Source organism: Sycon ciliatum, chromosome 3, assembly GCF_964019385.1.
Source record: "Sycon ciliatum chromosome 3, ocSycCili1.1, whole genome shotgun sequence".
Taxonomy (NCBI): Eukaryota; Metazoa; Porifera; class Calcarea; order Leucosolenida; family Sycettidae; genus Sycon; species Sycon ciliatum.
This window is the reverse complement of record NC_088645.1, coordinates 27,587,420-27,610,989: the sequence shown is the minus strand read 5'-3', so window position 1 is coordinate 27,610,989 and position 23,570 is coordinate 27,587,420. Positions and strand designations below refer to the sequence as shown.

At 48.3% G+C, this 23,570-nt stretch overlaps 1 protein-coding gene and 3 non-coding genes across 5 annotated transcripts in view; all 4 read left to right on the top strand.

Moving 5' to 3' along the window:
- LOC135811931 (uncharacterized) overlaps positions 1–23,570 on the top strand; it is a 47,590-nt gene that overhangs the window by 16,423 nt on the left and 7,597 nt on the right. The window contains exons 4-13 of one of the 2 annotated variants that reach the window (XM_065325201.1): positions 10,323–10,463; positions 15,088–15,153; positions 15,747–15,812; positions 16,719–16,751; positions 17,299–17,370; positions 18,128–18,235; positions 18,552–18,686; positions 19,697–19,780; positions 20,273–20,338; positions 22,761–22,856. In XM_065325201.1, the coding sequence (XP_065181273.1) occupies positions 10,323–10,463; positions 15,088–15,153; positions 15,747–15,812; positions 16,719–16,751; positions 17,299–17,370; positions 18,128–18,235; positions 18,552–18,686; positions 19,697–19,780; positions 20,273–20,338; positions 22,761–22,856 (867 nt within the window). The remainder of the gene's footprint in view (positions 1–10,322; positions 10,464–15,087; positions 15,154–15,746; positions 15,813–16,718; positions 16,752–17,298; positions 17,371–18,127; positions 18,236–18,551; positions 18,687–19,696; positions 19,781–20,272; positions 20,339–22,760; positions 22,857–23,570) is intronic. The other variant, XM_065325202.1, reaches the window with a different exon arrangement.
- On the top strand, positions 5,337–5,409 carry Trnav-cac (transfer RNA valine (anticodon CAC)). The gene has a single exon. It is a non-coding gene; the product is annotated as a tRNA-Val (tRNA).
- Positions 6,786–6,858, top strand: Trnav-cac (transfer RNA valine (anticodon CAC)). The gene has a single exon. It is a non-coding gene; the product is annotated as a tRNA-Val (tRNA).
- Trnav-cac (transfer RNA valine (anticodon CAC)) lies at positions 8,979–9,051 on the top strand. The gene has a single exon. It is a non-coding gene; the product is annotated as a tRNA-Val (tRNA).

Below are 23,570 nucleotides of genomic sequence, written 5' to 3'. Positions count from 1 at the left end.
AGAGCTGGAGCGTGACCACTGCAGGTGACGCTGGAGCGCGACGTTGTTTAGGCAACTGCCACTGGCTGGGCTCGAGCTGGTGTCCTCAACCTGTCACCTCTTGGCAGTCTTGGCTTTAGAAAAAAACGCTGCTGGCCTTCATCTGTTCGCACACCCCACACTAGGGCACCACTAATTGTGACTTGCCTGAACTAACTAATGCACTACTAGTACTACTACTAGTAGTACAGTCAGACCTCGTTTATCCGGATCCCTCGCCATCTGGAAGAAAATCGCTGGTTACCGATGTGCAGCATATGTTATGCATACAACATAACCGGACCTCGCGATCCGCATACCAGTGCATGATTTTGTGTACAAACTGGTTAAAATGTGTACAAAAAGCTTTGTCGTATCTGGTTGCATGTGGCTTGCAGAAACTAGAATCAGGGAGTTGTACAGGCAAATGAGGTCTGCTGGGTGCATGTGGACAGCACTCAGTTGCATGCACTTGTCATTTTTCTGGCTTGTTTTACATGTTGTGCACGCTAGTTGTACTGCATAGGACCCCGTCTACATGTATGTATGATGTCACTGCTTTTGACATGCCACATGCATATCCAGTATGTGTGTTCAGTTATCCGGCTCCCTCACCTATCCGGATATTTTTGTGGAAAACACAGATGTGTGCGGTTAAGCGAGGTCTGACTGTAGTACAATGACAATTTTAATGTATATAACTGATGCAGCATTGTTGCAAGAACTAGTCCTAGGCTAGGAGTAGGCTATGGCCCCCAGAGCTACAAGTACTACACTCTGTACACTACTAGTACTAGTTAGTAGTAGTAGCTGGTGCATGTACTAGTAGCTCCAAACTGGCCAAAGCCATAAATCAGTTCTTGTTGGAGTTCTGGCCTGATCCAGCTGGTGCCACTGCTTGTCACAAAGTCAATGACTATGATGACATGTCCAGCAACTAGACTTACTATTGTACAGTGCAGTATTAGTTACTACTAGTACCAAGAGTACATAACCAAGAGTGTGCAACTGCCTGCACAACCTCTATGCTGTGCTGCGACGGCAGAACTTCACATCACGTGACATGGTTCAAAAGGTTATGCTGGCAAACAGTGCAAAGTGACCACAAGAGAGTTGTACCCAAAGCTGGGCTGCGTACAACCCAGTATCTATCATGCACTAGAGTGCACGGGTTCATCACGTGATGTGAAGTTCTGCCGTCGCAGACCCCATAGCTGGAGTTGCACACTCTTGGGTTATGTACTCTTGCTAGTACTAGTACTGGTAATAGTACTAGTAGTACTACAACCAAGTCGCACTTGCAGAGCTATCTCCACTGGTGAGCCCCAACAGTGCTAGGGGAAGTCCCGCTAGCATTGCTTTGTGGAAACTTAGTGATGGTTCATTGAGCTGAAGCATATTCAGGCAGTGCTTGATCTTGAAGATGTTCTGAACAATTGGTCATTATGGCTAATTTTGCTTCTGCAGAAAGGTGCCTGCCATGATGACTCCTAGTACAAATAGTTGTAGCTGAGTTAGTTACACCTGCGATTGGGTCTGCTTGTACAGCAGAATAGCAGAGTCAGCTGATGTTCACTCAGGCTGACTTGGCACTCTGATGCATGCTGAGGCTAGGTGACTGAGACAAGGTCCACTTAGGGCCACTCAACATGACTAAACTCACACTTGACTCAGGGTCATTCATGCCAAGAATCATGGTGCCTTGCAGTGAACACAGTCAGAGCTCAGGCAGGGCTTTCAACGAAGAATCTAGGAAGGCTACAGTACAAGTAGCCATGTGTGTCATGCAGTGTTGCTTGCCTATGAGTCACCACCATTGCTATGCCCCACACTGACCGTGTCATAGGGTGATCTCTTGTGTGGAGCTGCTTACACTGGTGTGTGCCGTGGAGACTGTCAGAGTTCCAGTTCAGAACAGTGACTCAGAGTTAGTATGGGACTTGACTGAGAGTTTTCATGGTGATGCTCCACTGACTTTACTCTACTGACTGGGCACCATGCTCAAGTTCTAATATCCCACCACCACAAGTACTGGGCGCTCTGCTAAAGTTAGTACTAACATCCCGAAGCAGTAGTGGCTATGTCTGAGGAGATTGCGACTTTGCTATGGCACTGCTAGTTTGTGCGGACGGACTAGCGGAAATGCCTGAGATCATGGGTTTTCAGTTCCAGTTGTTGACATTGAACTGACTGTGTGGAGTATAGAGTGCTGGGAGTCAGCAGCAATGGTTGTGTTGCGGTGACTGCGGGTGTAACGTGTTGTGTCTATGGTTGGATGCTGCTGAGAGTGCTTTGCCACTGCAGCAGTGGTTAGTGTTCTGCATGCGCAGGCATGGTGCATGGAGATACGTCCATTACACACCAACAACAGCAAAGACACACACACAGGCACACACGCACACACCATGTATCCACAGGGGCTAGGAAAATTGGGTGTCAGAAGTTAATGATGTGCTGGCGTCATAGACACAATGTCTAAGCAGGCGTGACAGGCCTTTTAATATAAAACTCCAGGCACTCAGGAAAGGCTCTCCATTCACTACCTCTTGTACCATCATGCAGATGTACCCATCTGCTGATGATGGGTTTGGCCGTAGTGATTGCATCTACTTATTGTTCGATGGTGTTCTATGGTGTAGTGATCAAGTGGGGGACACAGACCGTATCAGCCAGGAAACAGTCATTGTGAAGCAGGAACTTGCTCTTGGCGCTGAGTGTGTTTTGGACTTCCGACTTTGCGGCGGTTTTGTGTTTCAATGGATGGGCGAAGGTGTAGGGTGAGATGATAGCTGTGTGTTGGTTTGGCAGTGCTGATGCTATCAGTTCTGACCTTCGGAGTTTATCATATTTTGTATGAAAACCGGTCCAGCCTGTCTGCTTACTAATATACCAGGAGGCGAAACTGCAGATATGCCAGGTGTGACCTCATCCGATTCAAACTATAATTATATCATGTATGCAGATTGGACTCGGATGGAGAGCCAAGGATAACAACAATTTTTAAAAAGAGGACCAAAGGTTTACAAATTATCGTGTGCATTTAATCATGGCCATCTAGAGTTGATACTTGTAGTCCAGACACGATAGTGTGTGTAATGTAGGTGGGGAGATAAAGACGTCCGTGGGTGAAAACGAATTCTTTCGTGACGAAAAACGCAAAAGCTCCGGTTTGGTCTTTATCGCGTTTTGAATTGGAGCCCTTCAAATGTAAATGTACGTGCACTGTCTGCTGGTGGATTCTGCAGACACAGGACACGGGGCGGCTGGGAGTGTAGTTTGCAGGCTATTCATCATGCTAATCCCTGTTAGGCATATATGGGTGTGTGCACTGGTGCACACACGGCAATGTGACACAATGCCAGACCTGGACTACAGCATGTGGTCACGCTGCATGTCACTGCAGCCTGTCATCACGCACAGCGCAGAGAGAGAGAGAGAGAGAGAGAGAGAGAGAGAGAGAGAGAGAGAGAGAGAGAGAGAGAGCTGTGCCTGTGCGTACACAACTCTGACACACCCCTGCTGGCTGCATGGACGCCTCCGGACGCTAGCAACATGGTGGACAGGCGCACACGCGTGCTCTCCTTTCCTCTCTGAAGTGTACACACGTATAAAAGCGTTGGCAGCCATGCAGTGTGCGTGCTGGAATCTGTTACCAAAAATACACCTGCTGCAAGACAGCTAACTCGGCATGTTGACGACATGAGGTTTGTGTGTGTGTGCCATGTGTGTTCAAAGTTCGAACACCGCTCGTTGGGACCGTATTTGGTCAAGTCCCGTTCTGTCAGTGGCATGCCATGTGACCATAGAGCTGTCAGCCTATAGCTCGACGCCAAACATTGCCGCCCGCCTGTCTTGTGAAGAAACGCGCGACATCGTCACGATGTGTGTCTGTAAAGATGGCGTCTCGCAAGTGTTTGTGTATAGCGGGGGGGGGGGGGGGAGGTGATTCGTAGTTTCGTTGTAAGGGTGTCGCGTTCGAATGAATTTGCTCTTTGTTGTTCACTGGAATGGGGTTTATGCATAAAACATGGCCGCCACCTTCCTGAGGGGCAACTTGTCACATATTTGGCAGGTACAGCCAGTTGTAGTACATTTGTGGGTATGATCGCACACAGTTTATGACCTTTGATGCAGGATTGGTATCACAGTGTGTACCGTTGTAGTGGACTTGCCCCTCGGATCGAATGGCGGGAGTATTATGCATAAACTTGCCAATATTATTGTATCTGGAGTGGCCTAGGGTCCGATATCACTCTACTTTACCCTGTCTGTTCTAATAGATATGCCCTGGTAGTTAATTTCTAGGCCCTGAAATACCGCTCTGTCGTCCGTTGGCGGTAACTAAATGTGCTTTTATTAGGGGCTAGACAGTCGGAATTCGCAGTACTCATTCGTTGGCATATTATGACAACAGAATTATTACGTCTGTTGCCGCCTTGAGGGAAATTGATCACCTCGAAAAGCAATGCTGACAGCGTATATTGGTTTGTCCTTATCTGCAAAAGAGAGAGAGCGTACATTATATCAACACTACTTTACAGATCTCACCGAGTACCTTGATGGGTTGACCGTTCTTCAGCCTGCCGAAAATGAACTAGGCATATTCGGATAATTATCCACTGGCCAATGTAGGTGGCTAGTTTGATTAGCACCGGCAATGTTCCCTCCTCTAGCTCTCAACTTCAAGCCGTGAAAGCCACCCCCTAAGGCAGCTTACCGTAGAGTCGAACTGTGATACCGCCCATGTGTAACAGGCCTTCAGCAGCCTCTCACTCTCTATCTCCATCTCTCTTCGGCCCTATCTGTATCAGTACAAGGACTGCGGGATTCAATTAGGTGATAGTTGTCTCTCTGACCAGTTTAGTTGGTGGTGAGGCACGCAGGGGAGGTGGTCTTGGTATAACGCCTGGTCACCCAATGCTGTCGGTCTCTCAGACACTTTAGTAAACTAATTAATAATACTAGATCTAGAGCAAATACCTCAGTGGCCTTGTCCCTAAGGGAACCACGGTGTTTTTTAAACTTTTTTCTTTCTTTTTGCACATTGTAACGGTGTGAACCCTGTGTAAGTGTTTCGGCTTGTGGAAAGCAGAGCTGCGTGAGACGTTGCACTTTTTCAGAATATAACGACTTGAGTAGGTTTGACATACTAGTCTAAGTGTACATGTTGCTCTCAGGAGACAAATTTGTTCCGTAGATTCCACGTGTTTGCTTGTGTCCAGAGCTTGTCAGGGAGGAGGGGTTGCTTTGTCCAAGCCCGTCACCAGGCAAAGTTGCTATTGCCATCAGGGCTACGTTCTGGGTCTAGTTGTGTGTGGGTTTCCGTAGTGTAGTGGTTATCACGTGTGCTTCACACGCAAAAGGTCCTCGGTTTGAACCCGAGCGGAAACATTTTTTTCTTTTTCTTTTCAGCAATCATAAACTACTTCACACTCCCCACTCAAATTCAGCTAGACCATTACATGGTTTTACTTCCTTCATTGACAAGAGTTGTGTTTCTTTTGAATTTTCCATCATCTTTTGTGGAAGTTTGGGTTTTCCATCATGTTTGGTCTCTCAAACCTTATCCATCCTGATCCGTAATATTTGTTGGAAGATCATTGTTTTGAAGAAAAGTTGGAAAGAAGCTAGGACTTGAAGCTTGAGCATCTGCTCTGCATTGTCAGTTGATTGACACAGTCAGTGTGTATGTAGAGACCTCCTGGTAGGGCACTGTGATGTTGCCAGCATTTCTTTCCGTTTTCCCAGTTAGGGCACCTGTGCTGGGTTGGCTCTTTCCCGCTGGCAAAGCATCCTGTATCCTTTGCTGTGAAAGCCCCTCAAGAAACCGATATCCCACAAGTATGCCTATAGTAGATTACATCAAATTCCGCCACATTTTTTATCACCTGCTGTATAGGGTAATGGTATTCACGTGAGCTTTTAGTGCATAACTGCAGGTTCGAGACCTGTGGGATGCTTTTTTTCTTTCTTTTTTCTTCATTTCTGGCAATCTTCAAGCCCACATGCAAAGCGCAGTTGGAGGTTCAAACCCCACTTGAGCTGAACCCCCATTGCGATTCTTTTTTTTTCTTACATTGGCTCGAACAGCATCCAAGGAATGCCTGTCTCCTTGTGTTTGCTGACTTCCCAGCGCACCATACCAGTACTTCACTTTAGGTTTTTTTTTTTAGGTATGTGTGTGTGTGTGGGGGGGGGGGGGTCTAATGTGTTCAACAGCTCTTGTTGATAACTGTGAACACAAGAGTGGGTCTGAAAACAGAGATGTTAACAAAATTGTTGTTTTTTTGGGATACATGTGTTTGTCATCAGTATTGCCTCTTTGAGACACATGCCTGCTACTGTACCGGAGAGAGAGGGAACAAGCAGTACATGGTGGCAAGGGGTGTGGGGGGTGGGGTGAGGGGGTAGTGGCTGCATACTACATGTACTACTAGTAGCCAATACATGTACTTTACGTACTGGTGTGTAGCAATGCAAGAGTCTGACTCTCATTTATTTATTTATTTATTTTATTCCAAGCAATACATGGCTGGGGTAGCCAATGATCACTTTGCGTGGTGATTGCAGGGTTTTTATAGCCAACCACAGCTATGCGGGCACCTGAACCTTTCAAAGGTGCTCACCAACTGACCTTCGAATCAGGTACAAATTCCTTTCACATCTGAAAGCGCCGCTGTAGCCAGTGATTCTTCGCCTGCCAACCTTCCCCAAGTATCAACCTGTATGTATTTGGAGAAAAACTGGTACCTTGATAGCATGTGGGTGTTTCCGTAGTGTAGTGGTTATCACGTGTGCTTCACACGCACAAGGTCCTCGGTTCGAACCCGAGCGGAAACTTTTTTTTAACCCTTTTTCATGTAAGCACACACAGCTTCTCGTTTGCCCCCTCCCCTCACGTTTCGGAGTTTTTTTATTGCTTACTCCTTCTGCCCCCCCCCCCACGTTTAGGAGTATTGACTGTGTGTACTTTTGCCCCCCCCCCGCGTTTAGGAGTCTTGACTGTGTACTCCTTCGCCCCCTGTTTAGGAGTCTTGACTGCGTACTTTTGCTCCCCCCCATGTTTAGGAGTCTTGACTGCGTACTTTTGCTCCCCCCCATGTTTAGGAGTCTTGACTGCGTACTTTTGCTCCCCCCCCCATGTTTAGGAGTCTTGACTGCGTACTTTTGCTCCCCCCCCCCATGTTTAGGAGTCTTGACTGCGTACTTTTGCTCCCCCCCCATGTTTAGGACTTCTTGACTGCGTACTTTTGCTCCCCCCCCCCCTGTTTAGGACTTCTTGACTGCGTACTTTTGCTCCCCCCCCCCCCCCTCCCCCACACGTCTAGGAGTCTTGACCGTGAACGTTTCCCCCCCCCCCCCATGTTTAGGAGTCTTGACTGTGTACTTTTGCCCCCCCCCCATGTATAGGAGTCTTGACTGTTTCCTCCCCCCATGCCTGAGTCTTGACTACTCCACACTCCCTCAAATTCAGCTTGATCATTACATGGTTTTGCTTCCTTCATTGACAAGAGTTGTGTTTCTTTTCAATAATATTTTGGGGAAGTTTGGGTTTTCCATCACGTTTGGTCTCTCAAACCTTGTCCATCCTGATCAGTAATATGTGTTGGAAGATCATTGTTTTGAAGAAAAGTTGGAAAGAAGCTAGGAAGCCTGCTCTGCATTGTGAGTTGATTGACACAGTCAGTGTGTTTGTAGGGCACTGTGATGTAGCCAGCATTTCTTTCCGTTTTCCCAGTTAGGGCACCTGTGCTGGGTTGGTTCTTTCCCGCTGGCAAAGCATCCTGTATCCTTTGCCGTGAAAGCCCCTCAAGAAACCGATATCCCACAAGTATGCCTATAGTAGATTACATCAAATTCCGCCACATTCTCTATCACCTGCTGTATAGGGTAATGGTATTCACGTGAGCTTTTAGTTCATAACTTTGCAGGTTCGAGCCCCTGCGGTATGCTTTTTTTCTTTCTTTTGTTTCTTCATTTCTGGCAATCTTCAAGCCCACATGCAAAGCGCAGTTGGAGGTTCAAACCCCACTTGAGCTGAACCCCCATTGCGATTCTTTTTTTTCTTAGATTGGCTCGAACAGCATCCAAGGAATGCCTGTCTCCTTGTGTTTGCTGATTTCCCAGCGCACCATACCAGTACTTCACTTTAGGTTTTTTTTATAGGTATGTGTGTGTAGGAAGGGGGGGGGGGTCTAATGTGTTCAACAGCTCTTGTTGATAACTGTGAACACAGGAGTGGTTCTGAGAACAGAGATGTTAACGTGGCAAGGGGGGGGGGGGGGGGGGAGTAGTGGCTGCATACTACTAGTAGCCAGTACATGTACTGGTGTGTAGCAATGCAAGAGTCTGACTCTCATTTATTTATTTTATTCCAAGCAATACGTGGCTGGGGTAGCCAATGATCACTTTGCGTGGTGATTGCAGGGTTTTTATAGCCAACCACGGCTATACGGGCGCCTGGACCTTTCAAGGGTGCTCACCAACTGACCTTTGAATCAGGTACAAATTCCTTTCACATCTGAAAGCCCCACTGTAGCCACTGATTCTTCGCCTGCCCACCGTGACAGTGCCTGATAGCACAATGAGCGGAGGTTCTCTACAACGATTTCAAAATGAGGTTGTGCTGGCAACCTAGGCATCACGACATACGATCGATCATCAGGGAAAAACTCACGTGATTTATTTAATTTAATTTTTTATTCTTATTAATTTCTACTAGTGATGATCGCATGGCATGAAATTGAGATGCATGCCTACTACAAAAGCAAGTCCTCGTTCCGACTTCTTTGTAAAGTTCGAAATGTCTCTTGTAGCGCAGCAACAGGCGGACACACTTTACACGACATAGGAACATGGCCTCACATACAAAGTGAGCACGTACTACATGTGCCCAACCTTCCCCAAGTATCAAGCTGTATGTATGTGCAGAACAACTGGTACCTTGATAGCATGTGGGTGTTTCCGTAGTGTAGTGGTTATCACGTGTGCTTCACACGCACAAGGTCCTCGGTTCCAACCCGAGCGGAAACATTGTTTAACCTTTTTTTCATGTAAGCAAGCACACACTGCTTCTCGTTTGCCCCCTCCCCTCACGTTTAGGGTTTTTTTTTTATTGCTTACTCCTTCTGCCCCCCCCCCTGCGTTTAGGAGTCTTGAGTGTGTACTCCCCCCACCCCCTGTTTAGGAGTCTTTGACTGCGTACTTTTGCCCCCCCCCCCCCCTCCACGTTTAGGAGTCTTGAACGTGAACATCCCCCCCCCCCCCACGTTTACTAGGGAGTCTTGACCGTGAACCTTTGCCCCCCCCCCCTGTTTAGGAGTCTTGACTGCGTACTTTTGTCCCCCCCCCATGTTTAGGAGTCTTGACTGTGTACTTTTGCCCCCCCCCCCATGTATAGGAGTCTTGACTGTTTCCTCCCCCCCCCACGTTTAGGAGTCTTGACTGTGAACTTTGTCCCCCATGTTTACTTACGAGGAGTCTTGACGACGTAATGTTGCCCCCCCCCCACCTGCGTTTAGGAGTTTTGAGTGGGTACTCCCCGCCCCCTGTTTAGGAGTCTTTGACTGCGTACCCCCCCCCCCCCCCCACACACACAGACACGTTTAGGAGTCTTGAACGTGAACATCCCCCCCCCCCCCACGTTTAGGAGTCTTGACCGTGAACGTTTGCCCCCCCCCCCTGTATAGGAGTCTTGACTGCGTACTTTCCCCCCCCCCCCACGTTTAGGAGTCTTGACCGTGAAATTTTGCCCCCCCCCCCCCATGTTTAGGAGTCTTGACTGTGTACTTTTGCCCCCCCCCCCCACTTTTAGGACTTCTGCCCCCCCATGTATAGGAGTCTTGACTGTACTTTTGCTCCCCCCCCCCCCCCAAACACACACCAAACACACACCAAACACACATACACACACCACACACTATTTGCGGCATCGAAATGCGATGATTTGGTCTCTAAATTTTGAAACCTTTCCGCGAGAGGACGCCCAGAGGGATTGTTGATGTTTTAAATTTGACGTTGTTTTTTTGCATATCAGATATGTTGTAAACCTCTGCCTATGCTCTAATGCAACGGCAGATAGCCGGACCACACAGCAGGAGCAAAACTACACCTGTTGATGATGATACCGATTCATATTTACCGTTCCGATGATTGTCTTCTTCAGAGTGATGTAGGGTCTTTAAAAAGTCAACTTGAAGACTAGTTCTGCTCCTTGTGTGTGTGTGTGTGTGCGCGTGCGCGTGCGCGTGCGCGCGTGTGTGTGTGTGTGTGTGTGTGTGCGTGCGTGCGTGTGTGTATTGCAGTAGCACAACCCAGCCCACACATCTCGTATCATCAGCAACTGTCATCGTCCCTACGCCCGGTCTATCAGGCCAGACCGCCGCACAGAAACCATCCTACAGCAAGCCTTCACGCGACACATTCAACCGCAGCCATGGTCAACAGTAAGTCATCGCAAACCAGAGAGTTTTTCTAAGTACTCTCATATCGCGGTTATCCGGACCCCGAAATTACAGGCCCTTTATTTCTCGGGGCACCCTTTGGGTGAGTTTCAGTGGAAATACCGTAAAATTCCGTTAATAAGCCCCGGGCGTATACTTTGCAGAGCGTCAAAAACCGGGCGTATATTTGGGCATGGGCTTATTTTAGGGCATGGGCGTTATTTCGGACGCAATCTGCAGAAGATCAATCTATCAGCAACCCACTAGTTGGCAGGCGACATGTTTTGCTACATTTTTTGGCAGTTTGCTACATTCCAACGGAACATCGCTGTCCTCGCGCGCCGTGACAGTGTTGAGTTCTGCACTGTGCTGCGTGCAGTTGGAGTGAACGCACTCGATCTACAACTGTTCTACAGTTTGTACGCGAACGCACGCTCGCGCGCTGGTCATTTTGAGTCCACTTTACGCCCTGGGCTTATTTCGGGCATGGGCGCTAAAACGGACTTGAAGTGTACACCGCCTAAAACTGGGCTTATTATCGGACATGGGCGTTATTTAGGGTGGGCTTATTTACGGAATTTTACGGTATTACTACTCTTTTGTCATGCGCGGTTGAGTCACCGTATATACATTGGTATGCTGTGCTTGATGGAGTTCTAGCCTGGTCGCTCTTTGGCACTCCGTTCTTCGGTGCCCGACGGTACTGTAGTGAAAGAGAATTGGGATATTGACTGAGAATTAGGTGATGTTGAGTATAGTGTAAGAGTGAGACATGGGATGAGGAGGGTGGGGCAGAATTTGAAAGCTGTCCGCAGGCATGGAAACTGGAAAAGACGGCAAGCCCTGCCGTGCGTACGGGAAACCTGTACATGCGCCAGCAGGGGGTTCTTGCCAGGTAAAAATTATAGGGCTGGGGGGGGGGGGCTGGCAGGGAAACATTTTCTTTGAATGGCATGAAAAAACACAAAGTGCCCACGGACTACATGCAAAGTTGAGAGAAGGAGCGATCAGAATGAAGGGTTAGGAGCCGGGCTAATCGGCAAACGTTGACGCGGGTGTCCACAGAGTGCTTACAGAGCAGGCACTGAGGAGGCGCGCTGATCCCTACCGCATTCGGTTTCTGAGTGCTTTCCACTGCGTTGGAGGCGCACGCAGGCACGGCAGCAGAAGGAATTGTTGCACTGGTCCTCGGTGAAATTGCGGCAGGTCTTTCTTCTCAAGAATCAAGATGGGTTGGCGTGCTGGACTGTAGTGTGACTCCCCTCCCAGCGCCGACGGATGGAAGCCCTGGTCGAAAGGGGCACCGGGCATGGACACCTGGGTGCACCAGGGAACATCGTGAGCATGGCGGGCGACCGCGGCTAGTGAAGGACGGCTGCCACAAGTTAGGGTGAGAATTTGAAGGCTGTCTGTCTGCATGCATGGAGACTTGTCACTCTCGTGTTCCAGCAGCAATTTCACACATCCCTCATGCTTCCGATCTTTTGCAATGTCTAGCACTGTTTTCCGTTATTGGTAAGCAGTGCAGTATCCAAGGTGACACCGTCACTGTCATGTGACGCGAAGGACTAAAGGGACAATTTCACACATCCCTCATGCTTCCGATCGTTTGCAATGTCTAGCACTGTTTTCCGTTATTGGTAAGCAGTGCAGTATCCAAGGTGACACCGTCACTGTCATGTGACGCGAAGGACTAAAGGGACCGTCACTTAATTTTTTGCTGACTACCCGCCAAAAAAATCTTTTCGTTTCATGTGTCAGACACGTCCGCGTACGACTCGCTACCTTTCACGTCAAGCAATCTGTTCACGCCACATGGCTGGATAGCGCGTACATGCAAACATGATTGAAGACTTACAAAATTAATTTTTACAAGTCCAGGCGCTCGGCCTAGGCGAGCTGCTACTGACTGTTGTGAGAGTACTGACTCTGTACTCAGTACTGTTTTCCGTTATTGGTAAGCAGTGCAGTATCCAAGGTGACACCGTCATTGTCATGTGACAGCATCACCTTGACAACGCTGGTATGGTTCCTGTAGGCTACCATGTGAAGCGGACTCCATCCTCCCCGGGGGATCTGCAACTTGGGATTAGCTCCTCGTTCGATTAGTATATTTGCTAATCTGCCATGATCCCGCATTCCACACTACTAGTGCAGTAGTGTGTAGTTCAACCAAGTTTCGTCTCCATCATTAATGTCTACATTATGGATACTGCATATGAAGTGGACGACACTGTAGAGGATTTCATCTCAAAGTTGTCCGCCGTGTATGCCGAATCCAGGAAGGAGCATTCCTCCCAGTGAGTGCCGGTACATATGAAATGGACGATACTGCAGAGGATTTCATCTCAAAGATGTCCGCCATGTATGCCGAATCCAAGAAGGAGCATTCCTCCCAGTGAGTGCCGGTACATATGAAATGGACGATACTGCAGAGGATTTCATCTCAAAGATGTCCGCCGTGTATGCCGAATCCAAAAAGGAGCATTCCTCCCAGTGAATGCCGGTACATATGAAATGGACGATAGTGGAGAGGATTTCATCTCAAAGATGTCCGCCATGTATGCCGAATCCAAGGAGGAGCATTACTCCCATTGAATGCCAGTGTGGCCTCTCAGTCCTTCATGGTTTCCATTACACTTTACAAGATGTTGAGCATAGCTGCAGCTGTTCAGTTGGACCAGCAGCTTGAAGACTTTCCTTTGTGGATCCATTGAAGACTTTCCTTTGTGGATCCATTGAAGACTTTCCTTTGTGGATCCATTGAAGACTTTCCTTTGTGGATCCATTGAAGACTTTCCTTTGTGGATCCATTGAAGACTTTCCTTTGTGGATCCATTGAAGACTTTCCTTTGTGGATCCATTGAAGACTTTCCTTTGTGGATCCATTGAAGACTTTCCTTTGTGGATCCATTGAAGACTTTCCTTTCTGGATCCATTGAAGACTTTCCTTTGTGGATCCATTGAAGACTTTCCTTTGTGGATCCATGCCTCGCGTGCAGCATGTACATGTGTACACGTAGGCACTGCGCGAGATGATCGGCTGTACAGAACTCGGACCAGAAGTGACGTCGCTTGTCAAGCAGATAGCTGGCGCTATACACGCCGTCCTCTTCTCCAGGGGATAGAGTTCGACGTGCACTTGGAAGGCAATCGGCGGTTGACGTACGATTCAGCGCCTTGTAATCTACTCGGGCCTCCGCCTCATGGCCACAGAATTCCAAAACCGAACTAAGGAAAAACCTTGAAGAAGACTACTCTCTACCTCTCTTTCTTCCATTACTTGTCTTTTCTTTAAAAAAAAAAACTCTACTTCAGCGGTATGGACACTACGTATGAAATGCTGTAGGCTGTAGGCTACAACCTTCACACCGAGGCTCAACTGGAGTGACAGGAATGCGCGCTAACAGGCTGTGAGTTGTAGCCCGCAGGCATGGTGATCAGGTGACTAGTGTACGGATCGGCACATGACCGCTTTCTCAACCGTGTTCCAGTGTTCTAGCCAGGTCAAAATAGTAGGGGGGCGGGCATGGGAAAAGTTACCCATGACCCATTTTTTCCATTGTCCAAAATTGTCTTGCCATGCAAAATGTAACATACGGGGTGAATCCCCGACTTCACCCCTCACAAATGTGCCTTGATGAACCCTCTAGTAGTGACTATCGACTGTATTTTCGTTGAATGGCGTGAAAAAAAAACACAAAAATCGGAAAATGAGAAGGGGCGGCACTATTTCACAGGGGGCAAATGGAGTAGGGGGCACGGCGCCCCCCTACCCCCCTTTGGCTAGAACCCTGGTGTTCGATTGGGAATAAGAGCTGAACGCTGCATCGCCGTCTTCTCGGACCAAAAACAGTCAACTCGGCATCCGAAAGACTACAACGTATGGGCCAATCGCGGTCATACGTACTTTTATAAGAACGAAATGGCGGTTTTAGTGACATTTTCCATACAAATCCCCGTCTAGTAGGGCGCAGTCAGCCAGTTTTGGTGAAAGTGCGCGAGTACTATTGGGAATAAAGGAGGAAGGAAGCGTCTCAGCTTCATCGGACCAAGACCATTCGACCCAGCACCCTGAAGAGCACGAGTAGTGACATTTTTTCTAGACAATGCTTCCTCGGTTAGCCCGTTTGGCTATTTGCAATCCTCAAGTAGTCCAGCATTGCTTGTATGTCAGGGTTTTAGCCAGGTCCAAATAGTGGGGGGCAGGGGAGACGGGTGCTCCGTAACCCATTTTTCCATTTTCCAAAATTGTCTTGCCCTGCAAAATGCAATGTATGGGAGCGAATCGCCGACTTCACCCATACGAGTGCGCCTTTATGAACACTCTGTTTGCGACTAGCCACTGCATTTTCATTGAATTGCCTGAAAAATCGACAAATGAGTGGGGGGGGGAAGGGCACATTTTCTCAGGGGTCGCTCGATTAGAGTGAGTGTGTGTGGGGGGGGGGGGGGGGGGGGTGGCTGCGTCCTCCTAACTTACCCTCCTTTGGCTAGAGCCCTGTATGTTGTGAGGATCTGTGGATTCTACTCAAATTTCTGTCTGCCAGTCCATGTGTTGTCTACCGACTTGTGCGGACCATTGGTGTTTTCTACTCTCTGTGCTGCTGAAATCTGATTCTCCCAGCGGATCGGGTACAGCCACGGATCTGCAGGCGGCGGCATATCAGGCGCTGGCATCGGGATCACCTCGGTCAGTTTGTCTCGTGTGCGCTGGTGTCATCTTGTTCAATGTGTGTCTGGAAAGGAGAAGTGGGAGGGAGGGAGGGAGGGCTATGTGTGCTTGGGCGTGCATGAGTGGATGTGGGTGCTAGCGCGCGCGTGCGTCTTAGGCGGGGTTCAACTGTATGCCGTTTAGCCGTGTACTAGCGGATGGCAATCCAGCCAGATTTCCCCAATCCAGCCAGATTTCCCCAATCCAGCCAGATTTCCCCAATCCAACCAGATTTCCCCAATCCAGCCAGATTTCCCCAAACATAACAGTAGTAAACCCTTCTAATTTTCCGCAAACTCCAACGCAGCCACTAACACATTAAGGAAACTTCACTTCTCAACTCCAAAACGATGGACCAGACCCGAACATTTGGTGTAATGTAAATCTTAATTTCATTTGAATCGCAGTGAAGAGACCGTTTTGGAGTTGAGAAGTGAAGTTTCCGAACATGGCAGTAAGTTAGTAGGCCAGGTTTAGTTCACTCCTCTCGGGCCAGCCAGTGCTGCAGTCGTGACATCAGTCTGACGGTGATAATGCTGTGTTGATTCGTTCTCTCCTGTGCACCGCTGCAGCAATGCAACCGAAAGGTTTATGAGTGCTGCTCAGCCTCACCCACCGCCTTCAACGCCACGAAAACCGTAAGCATGAAAAGAAAGAAAAAACTTCATGTCAGGGAGTAGTAAAATACCTACTACTCACTGCATTCGACCCCACGGAATACCACGGCATGCCATTTCCACCCCTCCCCCCCCCCCCCCCCCCCCCCCAGAGGCCCTCGGCACCGGAATGTCCACGGCGCGGTACGGCAGGAGCCACGGAATGAACTCGCAACAAAACTGCCCCTCACGTGAGCAAATCACCATGGGTACTCACGGCACGGCACTCACGGGACCGTAGTGGAAATCGGCCCTTACAGGGTGCCCAAATACAGGGTAGATGTCTGTATTTCGTGACTGAAAAATCTGGGTGCGGCTTATACTCCGGAGAATAATATGGTATTCGTCACCGATTTTTTTGTTGGAAAGCAATTTGGGACACCTCTTTTGGAATCCGATTTTGATCGGCTGAGAAGCAGTTACAGGTCTTGCTCACTCTAGTACAGTATACACATGCATGCAATTTAAGTCAGGATTTCGCAATCCCCCCCCCCCCCTCTCTGGGCGTCGGACAGGGATTGCAACCTGAAAGCCGCGATGCCCGTGAGGCTTTCACACAAGACCGCCCGTGCCATACGTTCTAACTTTACCCGGTACGCCTGATCGACAGAATCAGGTTGGCTCACAGGGATAACGTTATTAGCCTGCAAACACAACTGGAAATCAAGAGCGGGTGCACAATATACCGAGTAAGCACCCCCCCCCCCGATTTGACCATTGCTCTTGAGCTCCTGCTCGTCGGTTATCTTATTGCCCATAATCTGTAGTTGTGTCCATGCGTGCGTGTTGGTGTGTGTGTATGTGTGTGTGTGCATGTGTGTGTTTGTTTGCCGTGGTTTCTTTCGGCTGTGACCGGCTGTACCTGTATATTTGGATGATACCTGTCAGTGACAACAACAGCGGACTTAACCCACAGGAAACGTAAGGCACTAATGTAGCTAAAATAGAAGAAATCACATGGAAACGAGTTATGAAGCAACCATCCACTATTCATGTGATTTTTTCTATTTTGATTATATTTATTGGCTCAGTAACCGAGTTAAATTTGCACTAATGTAGCACTTGCTATATTTATAGCTATATTTATGTAAGCTGATGATGGAGTACAGATCATTTGCTAGAGAAGAGTATTTATATATGTCCTTGAAGACAGCGTCCAGGTTAAAAAAAACGATTTACAGTGCTGCTCGATGAAAGCCGATCAAGTGAGTCAAGTGTGCGCGGTGCACCACACCTTGTAGGGCGGCATGTGAACCAAGTACACTCCAGCCATGCCTTGCTGCTTGTATAGTGTGAGTGCAATTCTGTGCAAAACGAACTTTGGCTATAAAGAACTAATTCTCCTGTACAATGGTGTTCGTTATATCAGGAGTCGGCTGTGTTCACATCCGCGCTCAGCCTGTATGATTGATACTCTGCCACTGTGCACTGTGTATTGTCGATTGTGTTTTGTGCCTGCCTGTTTCAGCTACTCTCACCTGAGCCGCTGCGGCTCGAATGCCGACGGCGTTTCCGTGAGTGGCTACTTGACAGCGCGCACGTAAGTACAATGTCTGTTCAGCGTACGCTGTAGAGATCGCCTGTCCGTGTCTTCACTGTCCAGGCCGGCTTGTCCGTACAACAGAACTGCGTTCGCAGTGCCATGTCAGCTACTGGTATGATCATCACCATGTCATGGTGTATTGCCTACAGATCATACAGACGTGTAGTAGCCTATCCTGCTGCTTCTGCTTTGGCCGGAGCTTGGTCAGGACACTTTTTTTAGTAGCAAACAATGAATTGATTGCGAACAGGAGATGCAAAATCATCGTATGAATAGTATGATTGTGTCTTTGTGCTACATTTTGCTGGACCAGTTTCAGCTGCAGTATGCGCTGGAGTTAGGCCTAATGGCTGTGCACCATGCATGTGGCAAGCCAAAGAGTAACGACACTGGCCGGTGGATATGATATAATTATGTGCAGCACTTTACAAGCACATCGAACTGATAGCCGTGCGAAAGATATCCAAATTGTTAGGTGTGCACGGACGCTTCAGATCCCCATGAGTGCCGCAGTGTCTTGTATAATAGCCTGCCTTGTACAGCAGCCTGTTTTGAATACAAGCTTGATACTCAAGATGCACTGGCGGCACATACGCCTGGTTTTCGTGTTGACATACACATACATAGAATGCCTAGTTTGAATAGAAGCCTAGCCCTGATATTGGCCTCTACAGCATAAGCCTAGCCTTTATACGTGACATCAGGGGTGCATTCATGGTTCATGTTTTGGACATGCTGTTCTTGTCACGACCAGACCGGAGAACAATGCGGCTGCCCCTCCAGCAGAAGCTTACGGAAGTCTTCACCTGCCAGCAGTGTATGACGCACTGCAAGACATGAACCAGAACAAGTCCGTATCAGAGTATGTCACCAGCCTGTGTGCTTTTGATTTGCATGTATCCGCCCATCTAGAGTTGAACTTGTCTTTGTGTAGATGACAGTGCCGCATGCTCATGTGTGTATGTATGTAGGGTGTAGAGTGTACGTATACCAGAGAAAGAGGGAGGGAGGGAGAGACAGAGACAGAGAGAAAGACACACACACACACACACACACACACACACACACACACACACACACACACACACACACACACAGGCGGATTAGGAAAAATTGCGAGAGCTTGATACAAGCAAAGATCTTCCTTCGGTGTTGCTCACTTTGTGTTCACACTGCAGCTCCCCCTACAGCCTGTATGGCGAAGTGAACGATGGCGTTCGTACCCCGTCTCGTGGTGCTTCACCAAGCGTTGGAGCCATGGCAATGGCAGCAGCGGTGCCAGCCCAGACAGCAGGACGCTGCACTCCCAACAGGTGTGTATAGGATGGCGTACAATTTATCTATCATCAAAAGGATGCACCCAGTGTGCCCAGAGGGCTCCGGGTACGTGGCTCGCACATCTGTGATGTGCGAGCCATGTACCACCGGCGGCAACCTCATATCCGCTATTTTGACTTTTTAGTACATTTGACGGCCATTTGCTGGTGTAATGACCAGACTACCCTGATTAAACACGACCTACCCGCCTGGGTTCGGATGCATCCAATGTGCGAAGAGGGCTCGGATGCCACAGATGCAGTTCGGACGCATCACAAATTTTCTGTGTCGTTTTAAAAGGCTATTGTGTCACCAGGGACAAGATAATTAAACAGAGTGGGCCCTTTTCTGGTATGCGTCTCTTCTAGCTGTGTGCGCAACTTTGAACTGTTGAGTGGGAGAGCTTGGATAGCCACGCACAAATACGTCTTGGTAACTCAAATATGGAGGGGTTCCGGTTCACGGAACGACATTGCACTTGTTACTTGAACGGATTAGGTGACTTGAAAAGGAGTGTCACCAGAAAACCTTATTTGAGACAAGTTCTAGTAGTTGAGACAAGGTTGAGACAAGTGAAGCATGCAAAAGGGAAAAGGCAGCAAAAAAGGAGCGACAGGCTCGCTGCGCATGCTCCGGGCTGAGAGCTGCAAAACGGTGCACGCGATGCGTGCAGCAAGACATCAGCATGACGTCAACATGATGTAACACATAAACAAATAAAGACATAATGAGCGTAACGCGGATTCGTGATGCATATTCACGACATAGCTGTGTACTAGACTGTCTAGATGCCGTTCACCCTCTCTCTCTCTCTCTCTCCCTCTCTCTCTCTCTCTCTCTCTCTCTCTCTCTCTCTTTCTCTCTCTCTCTCTCTCTCTCTCTCTCCCTCTCCCTCTCTGTCTCTCGCTCTCTGTCTCTCTCTGTCTCTCTCTCTCTCTCTCTCTCTCTCTCTCTCTCTCTCTCTCTCTCTCTCTCTCTCTTTTTCTTTCTTTCTCATTATGCCCAGGTATGGTGACAATACGGCTGGCCCTGCATTGCAACCTTACGGCAGTCTACAACAGCCAGAGAGGTATAGCGCACTGCAGGAGAGGTATGTAACACATTTCATGTTCTCTATGCATACAGAACTGCCGGGTGCTGGCAGACTCTGAACAACTTGACAGCTCTGCCTTTCTACACTTATGACGACGGCTTTTCTTTCACAACATGATAGTGGCATGCAATTCTGTGGATCTACACTTGCTAGTTGCTCGTTGTTAACTATGGGTGGAGGTGACTGATGGCTGGCTGGCTGGCTGGCTGGCTGGCTGGCTGGTCGGCTGGCACCCGGTTGTCTAGTCTTGTCCAGATGTGCCCTATGTCCTGGGTTCGGGTTGTGAGAATGTGTCACGTGATGAGCCACAGTGATCACGATTACTCTTTGTGAGCCACAGTGATCATGACTACTACACTGCAATGTCACTGATCTGCTTGCTTAGCTTCTTGGGCCAAGCTCTGCACTGACAGTAACAAAAATTTCAGGCACTGCTTCTCTGTCTGTTTGAGTCAACAGTGCCGCTTTTCCTGTGTCTTGTTTCTTCAGAAGCGGAGTTCCTTCATTGCGTGAACAGCCACCAACACCACAAGCCAGCAGTCGAGCGGCGTCAGTGTGAGTTGGCCGGGAAGAGAAGGTGTTGTTGTTGACCTCCCACGCTAACTAGCATTTGTGCGTGCGTGTATATCTATCTGTCTGCTTGACTGTCTGTCTGTCTTTCTGTGTTCATTTTTCTCCATGGTGCTTTTGCTTATCTTTGTCCATTTTACTTCCTCCGCGTCATCGAAATTGTCGCAGTTTGACTAGTAACTTGTCACTTGTTACTGACAACTCCATAAGCTAAGCCATTCAAAACATATTACACAGAATGATAGTCTGAAGCCTAGAGTAATGTTCCAGGACAGTTGGACTGAGAGTTTGCATGCAGAGATGAAGTCCTCGTCGTCGCTGATGTCAATGGACGCAAAAATATCGTTCCGAAATATTTCAAGGAAGGTTGAAAGTTGGTCGCGCCTCATCTCAAACGCTTTGACTTTCTCCACAGGACAAGAGCTGCTATGCTTGTCGTCTGCTAGCTCTGGATGATTTCTACTTCACCACCTACGAAGCCTAGCAAGAATACAAGATCGTTGCGAGGTCGGTTGATTACCGTCGGCGGAATCACCTCGATCTTGAAATGAACTTTTTTTAGCCGTGGCATGCCCATTTATTTTAGCTGTGTGTTCACAGCTCATGCAGGTAAGTGTACTATCACGTCCAGCGCGCCCTCTTTTTCAGCATCACTGCCCGGCCCTGATTCACTGGTATACATGGTACGGCACCTGCGCGTGCATCACTAGCACTACATGTAGAGTCTACACGGCTCTTGCAGGTGCAATCATGTACTGAGTGTCTCGGCCAGAGCGACAAATTTTACCGCTGTTGCAGGCATTTAGTTTGCTGACCCCTCGATGTTTCTCCAAGCGCTGCCACTTGTTCCACGAAGTCATTCGCACCCCAGCTAAGGTAAAACAGTGATGAGGCTTGAGTGAATGGCCATAAGCACGAGAAATGTGCAGGCTGCAACGCCTGACTGATCTCAGCGAGTCGAAATTACCATCGCAGCGACATCAGCGAAGAAATTGCGTCTAGTTCAAAAATTCCAGCTTCCAATAACAGAAAATAGAACTTTGCCGTCACCCTATACTGATGACCATCGCCTATGTCCGATTCCTTACCTGTGGTACGAGTGCTGGTGAGTAAATACCCCGTTTTATATCAAAAGTCAAACTGCGACAATTTCGATGACGCGGAGGAAGTAGGAAGCATCCAGACGCCGCCATGGCCGAGTAAGTTATAAATCATTATTCTCACGATGGCTAACCTCAGGCTGCTATGGATGTTGTCGTCGTCGTCGATGTTGTGGTTGTTGTTGCTGCTGCTGCACTCCTTTATTTCAATTCACTCACTGCAATACTTCTATGGCTGTGCTATGACAGGGCTCAGCTATTGTGATAGCAGTGGTTTAGTTTCCTCTCCTCCCCCCCCCCCTCCTTTTTTAGTGCATCCACCTTCGAATGCTTTTCATCCCCTCTTTGACTTGAGTATTTGTTGTATCTTGGCACTGAAAAGGACACACTGGTAGTCTCAGAGATATGGTACCAAATCGTTGCTACAATGAAACGAGTCTTGTATCACTATGTGACGGAAAGAGTGCGAAATACAACTCACATCGGAGCAGCTGACAAATTGAGAGGTGTACACCGTTCAATACGAGGTTTTCGGCAGCGTTCTTACGAGCCCTCAGCCCTAGAAAACGATCAAGTATTTAGCTTGTGCTCGTCTCGTACCCGTATTTTCATATGGAGCTGTTGAATGATCTCTTCTGGATCCTAGCCTTCAGTGCTATGCACAATTTCACTTCTGCCATATGATGAGCAAGCACGTTGATGTGATCGACAGTGTCAATATTAGTTTGCATCTTAAAAGTCTGCATGTCTCAGCCCCACGACAGATAGGAAGTAGTTCTGCTTCTGCGATGAGCAACGTGATACGGAATCACGGCCATTCCGTGCCCGGAATGCAAAACACAAAGGAAAAGTAGACAATTATATGTTTGCTACAGTTGGTATTTACTGCGACTAGCGTGGTAGGTTTTGGACTTGACTAAAACGGTAACTGGTCGAAACATGGATGAACAAGAAGACGGAAAAGACACAAATCATGCATGTTCATATTACACGTGCACGCGAGACAGGCGACAGTTAGGTGAATGCCATCACATAAGTACACAGCACATTGTTTTACAAGAAACGAGTGATGCACGCCGGTGTCCATGCCTGGCATTTCATATGGCTCCACACTTGCAGTGCTGGGCTGTGGGCATTGCGGCCATAGCATTGCAACGTACTGTGGTTTTTGCATCTCGTTTTGTGAAAACCCGTGACATTTTGAGGAACAGCTGATCGTTCGACACATTCACAAACGTGACATTGTGCACTGCGATTACTGGAGCTCGCGTCTTCTGCTCTTTCCGCCTTCTGTTCTCTGCCATCAGAGCTCTACAGTTTGAGGAGTATGAGTGCTACGGACGAGCACCTGTTCCCTTGCATGATGCTGGAGAAGCTGCAGCTGAAAGATTCATGCATATTCCGTGAGTTGCATTCTTCATTTGAATTCGCAAGTACACACAGTACGAAGTAGTGGTAGCGACTTCGGTGATGGTTTCATAGCAAAGGTATTTGCTCCCCACACCGGAGCTCGCGCTTTTGTCGAAAGCTCAATGGACTGCTCGCGTGCTCTGGATGGCTGAGTCGTGAGTCAGTCAAGTGTCAAGTCGAGTCCGGGGGAAAAGCGTGAGCTCCGGTGTGGAGAGCAGGCACCCTTCCTACAGTACTGTCGGGCACTGAAGAACGGAGAGCGTCGGAGAACGACCACGCTAGACTTTCATCAAGCACAGCATATCAATGTATACAGTATACACGGTGAGTTAACTGCACACAGACTAATGCATGAAAATATGAACGGTCTAGGCTAGGAGGCTGACCCCCCCCCCCCCCCCAGTTCTTCGGCGACCAACAATACTGTAATTATACACAGGCTGAAGTAATTTTTCTTTTCGAGCTAAAAGTAAACGTCACTCGAACTAAAATTATCTGAAAACGAAAGCCACAAAGGACAAGGAAATCTGGAAGGAACTTGAAACATTCAAATGCGCGTGTGAATGAGTAGTAAAATATCGGTAGTTTACTACTCCCTCCCACAAGTAGTGAGTTTAGGAAGAAGGAGAGAGAGGGAGGCATATGCTGTATCCACTGTGCCACCGACCCACAAGCTATTAAATGAGTACTAGCAATTGTAGTAGCAA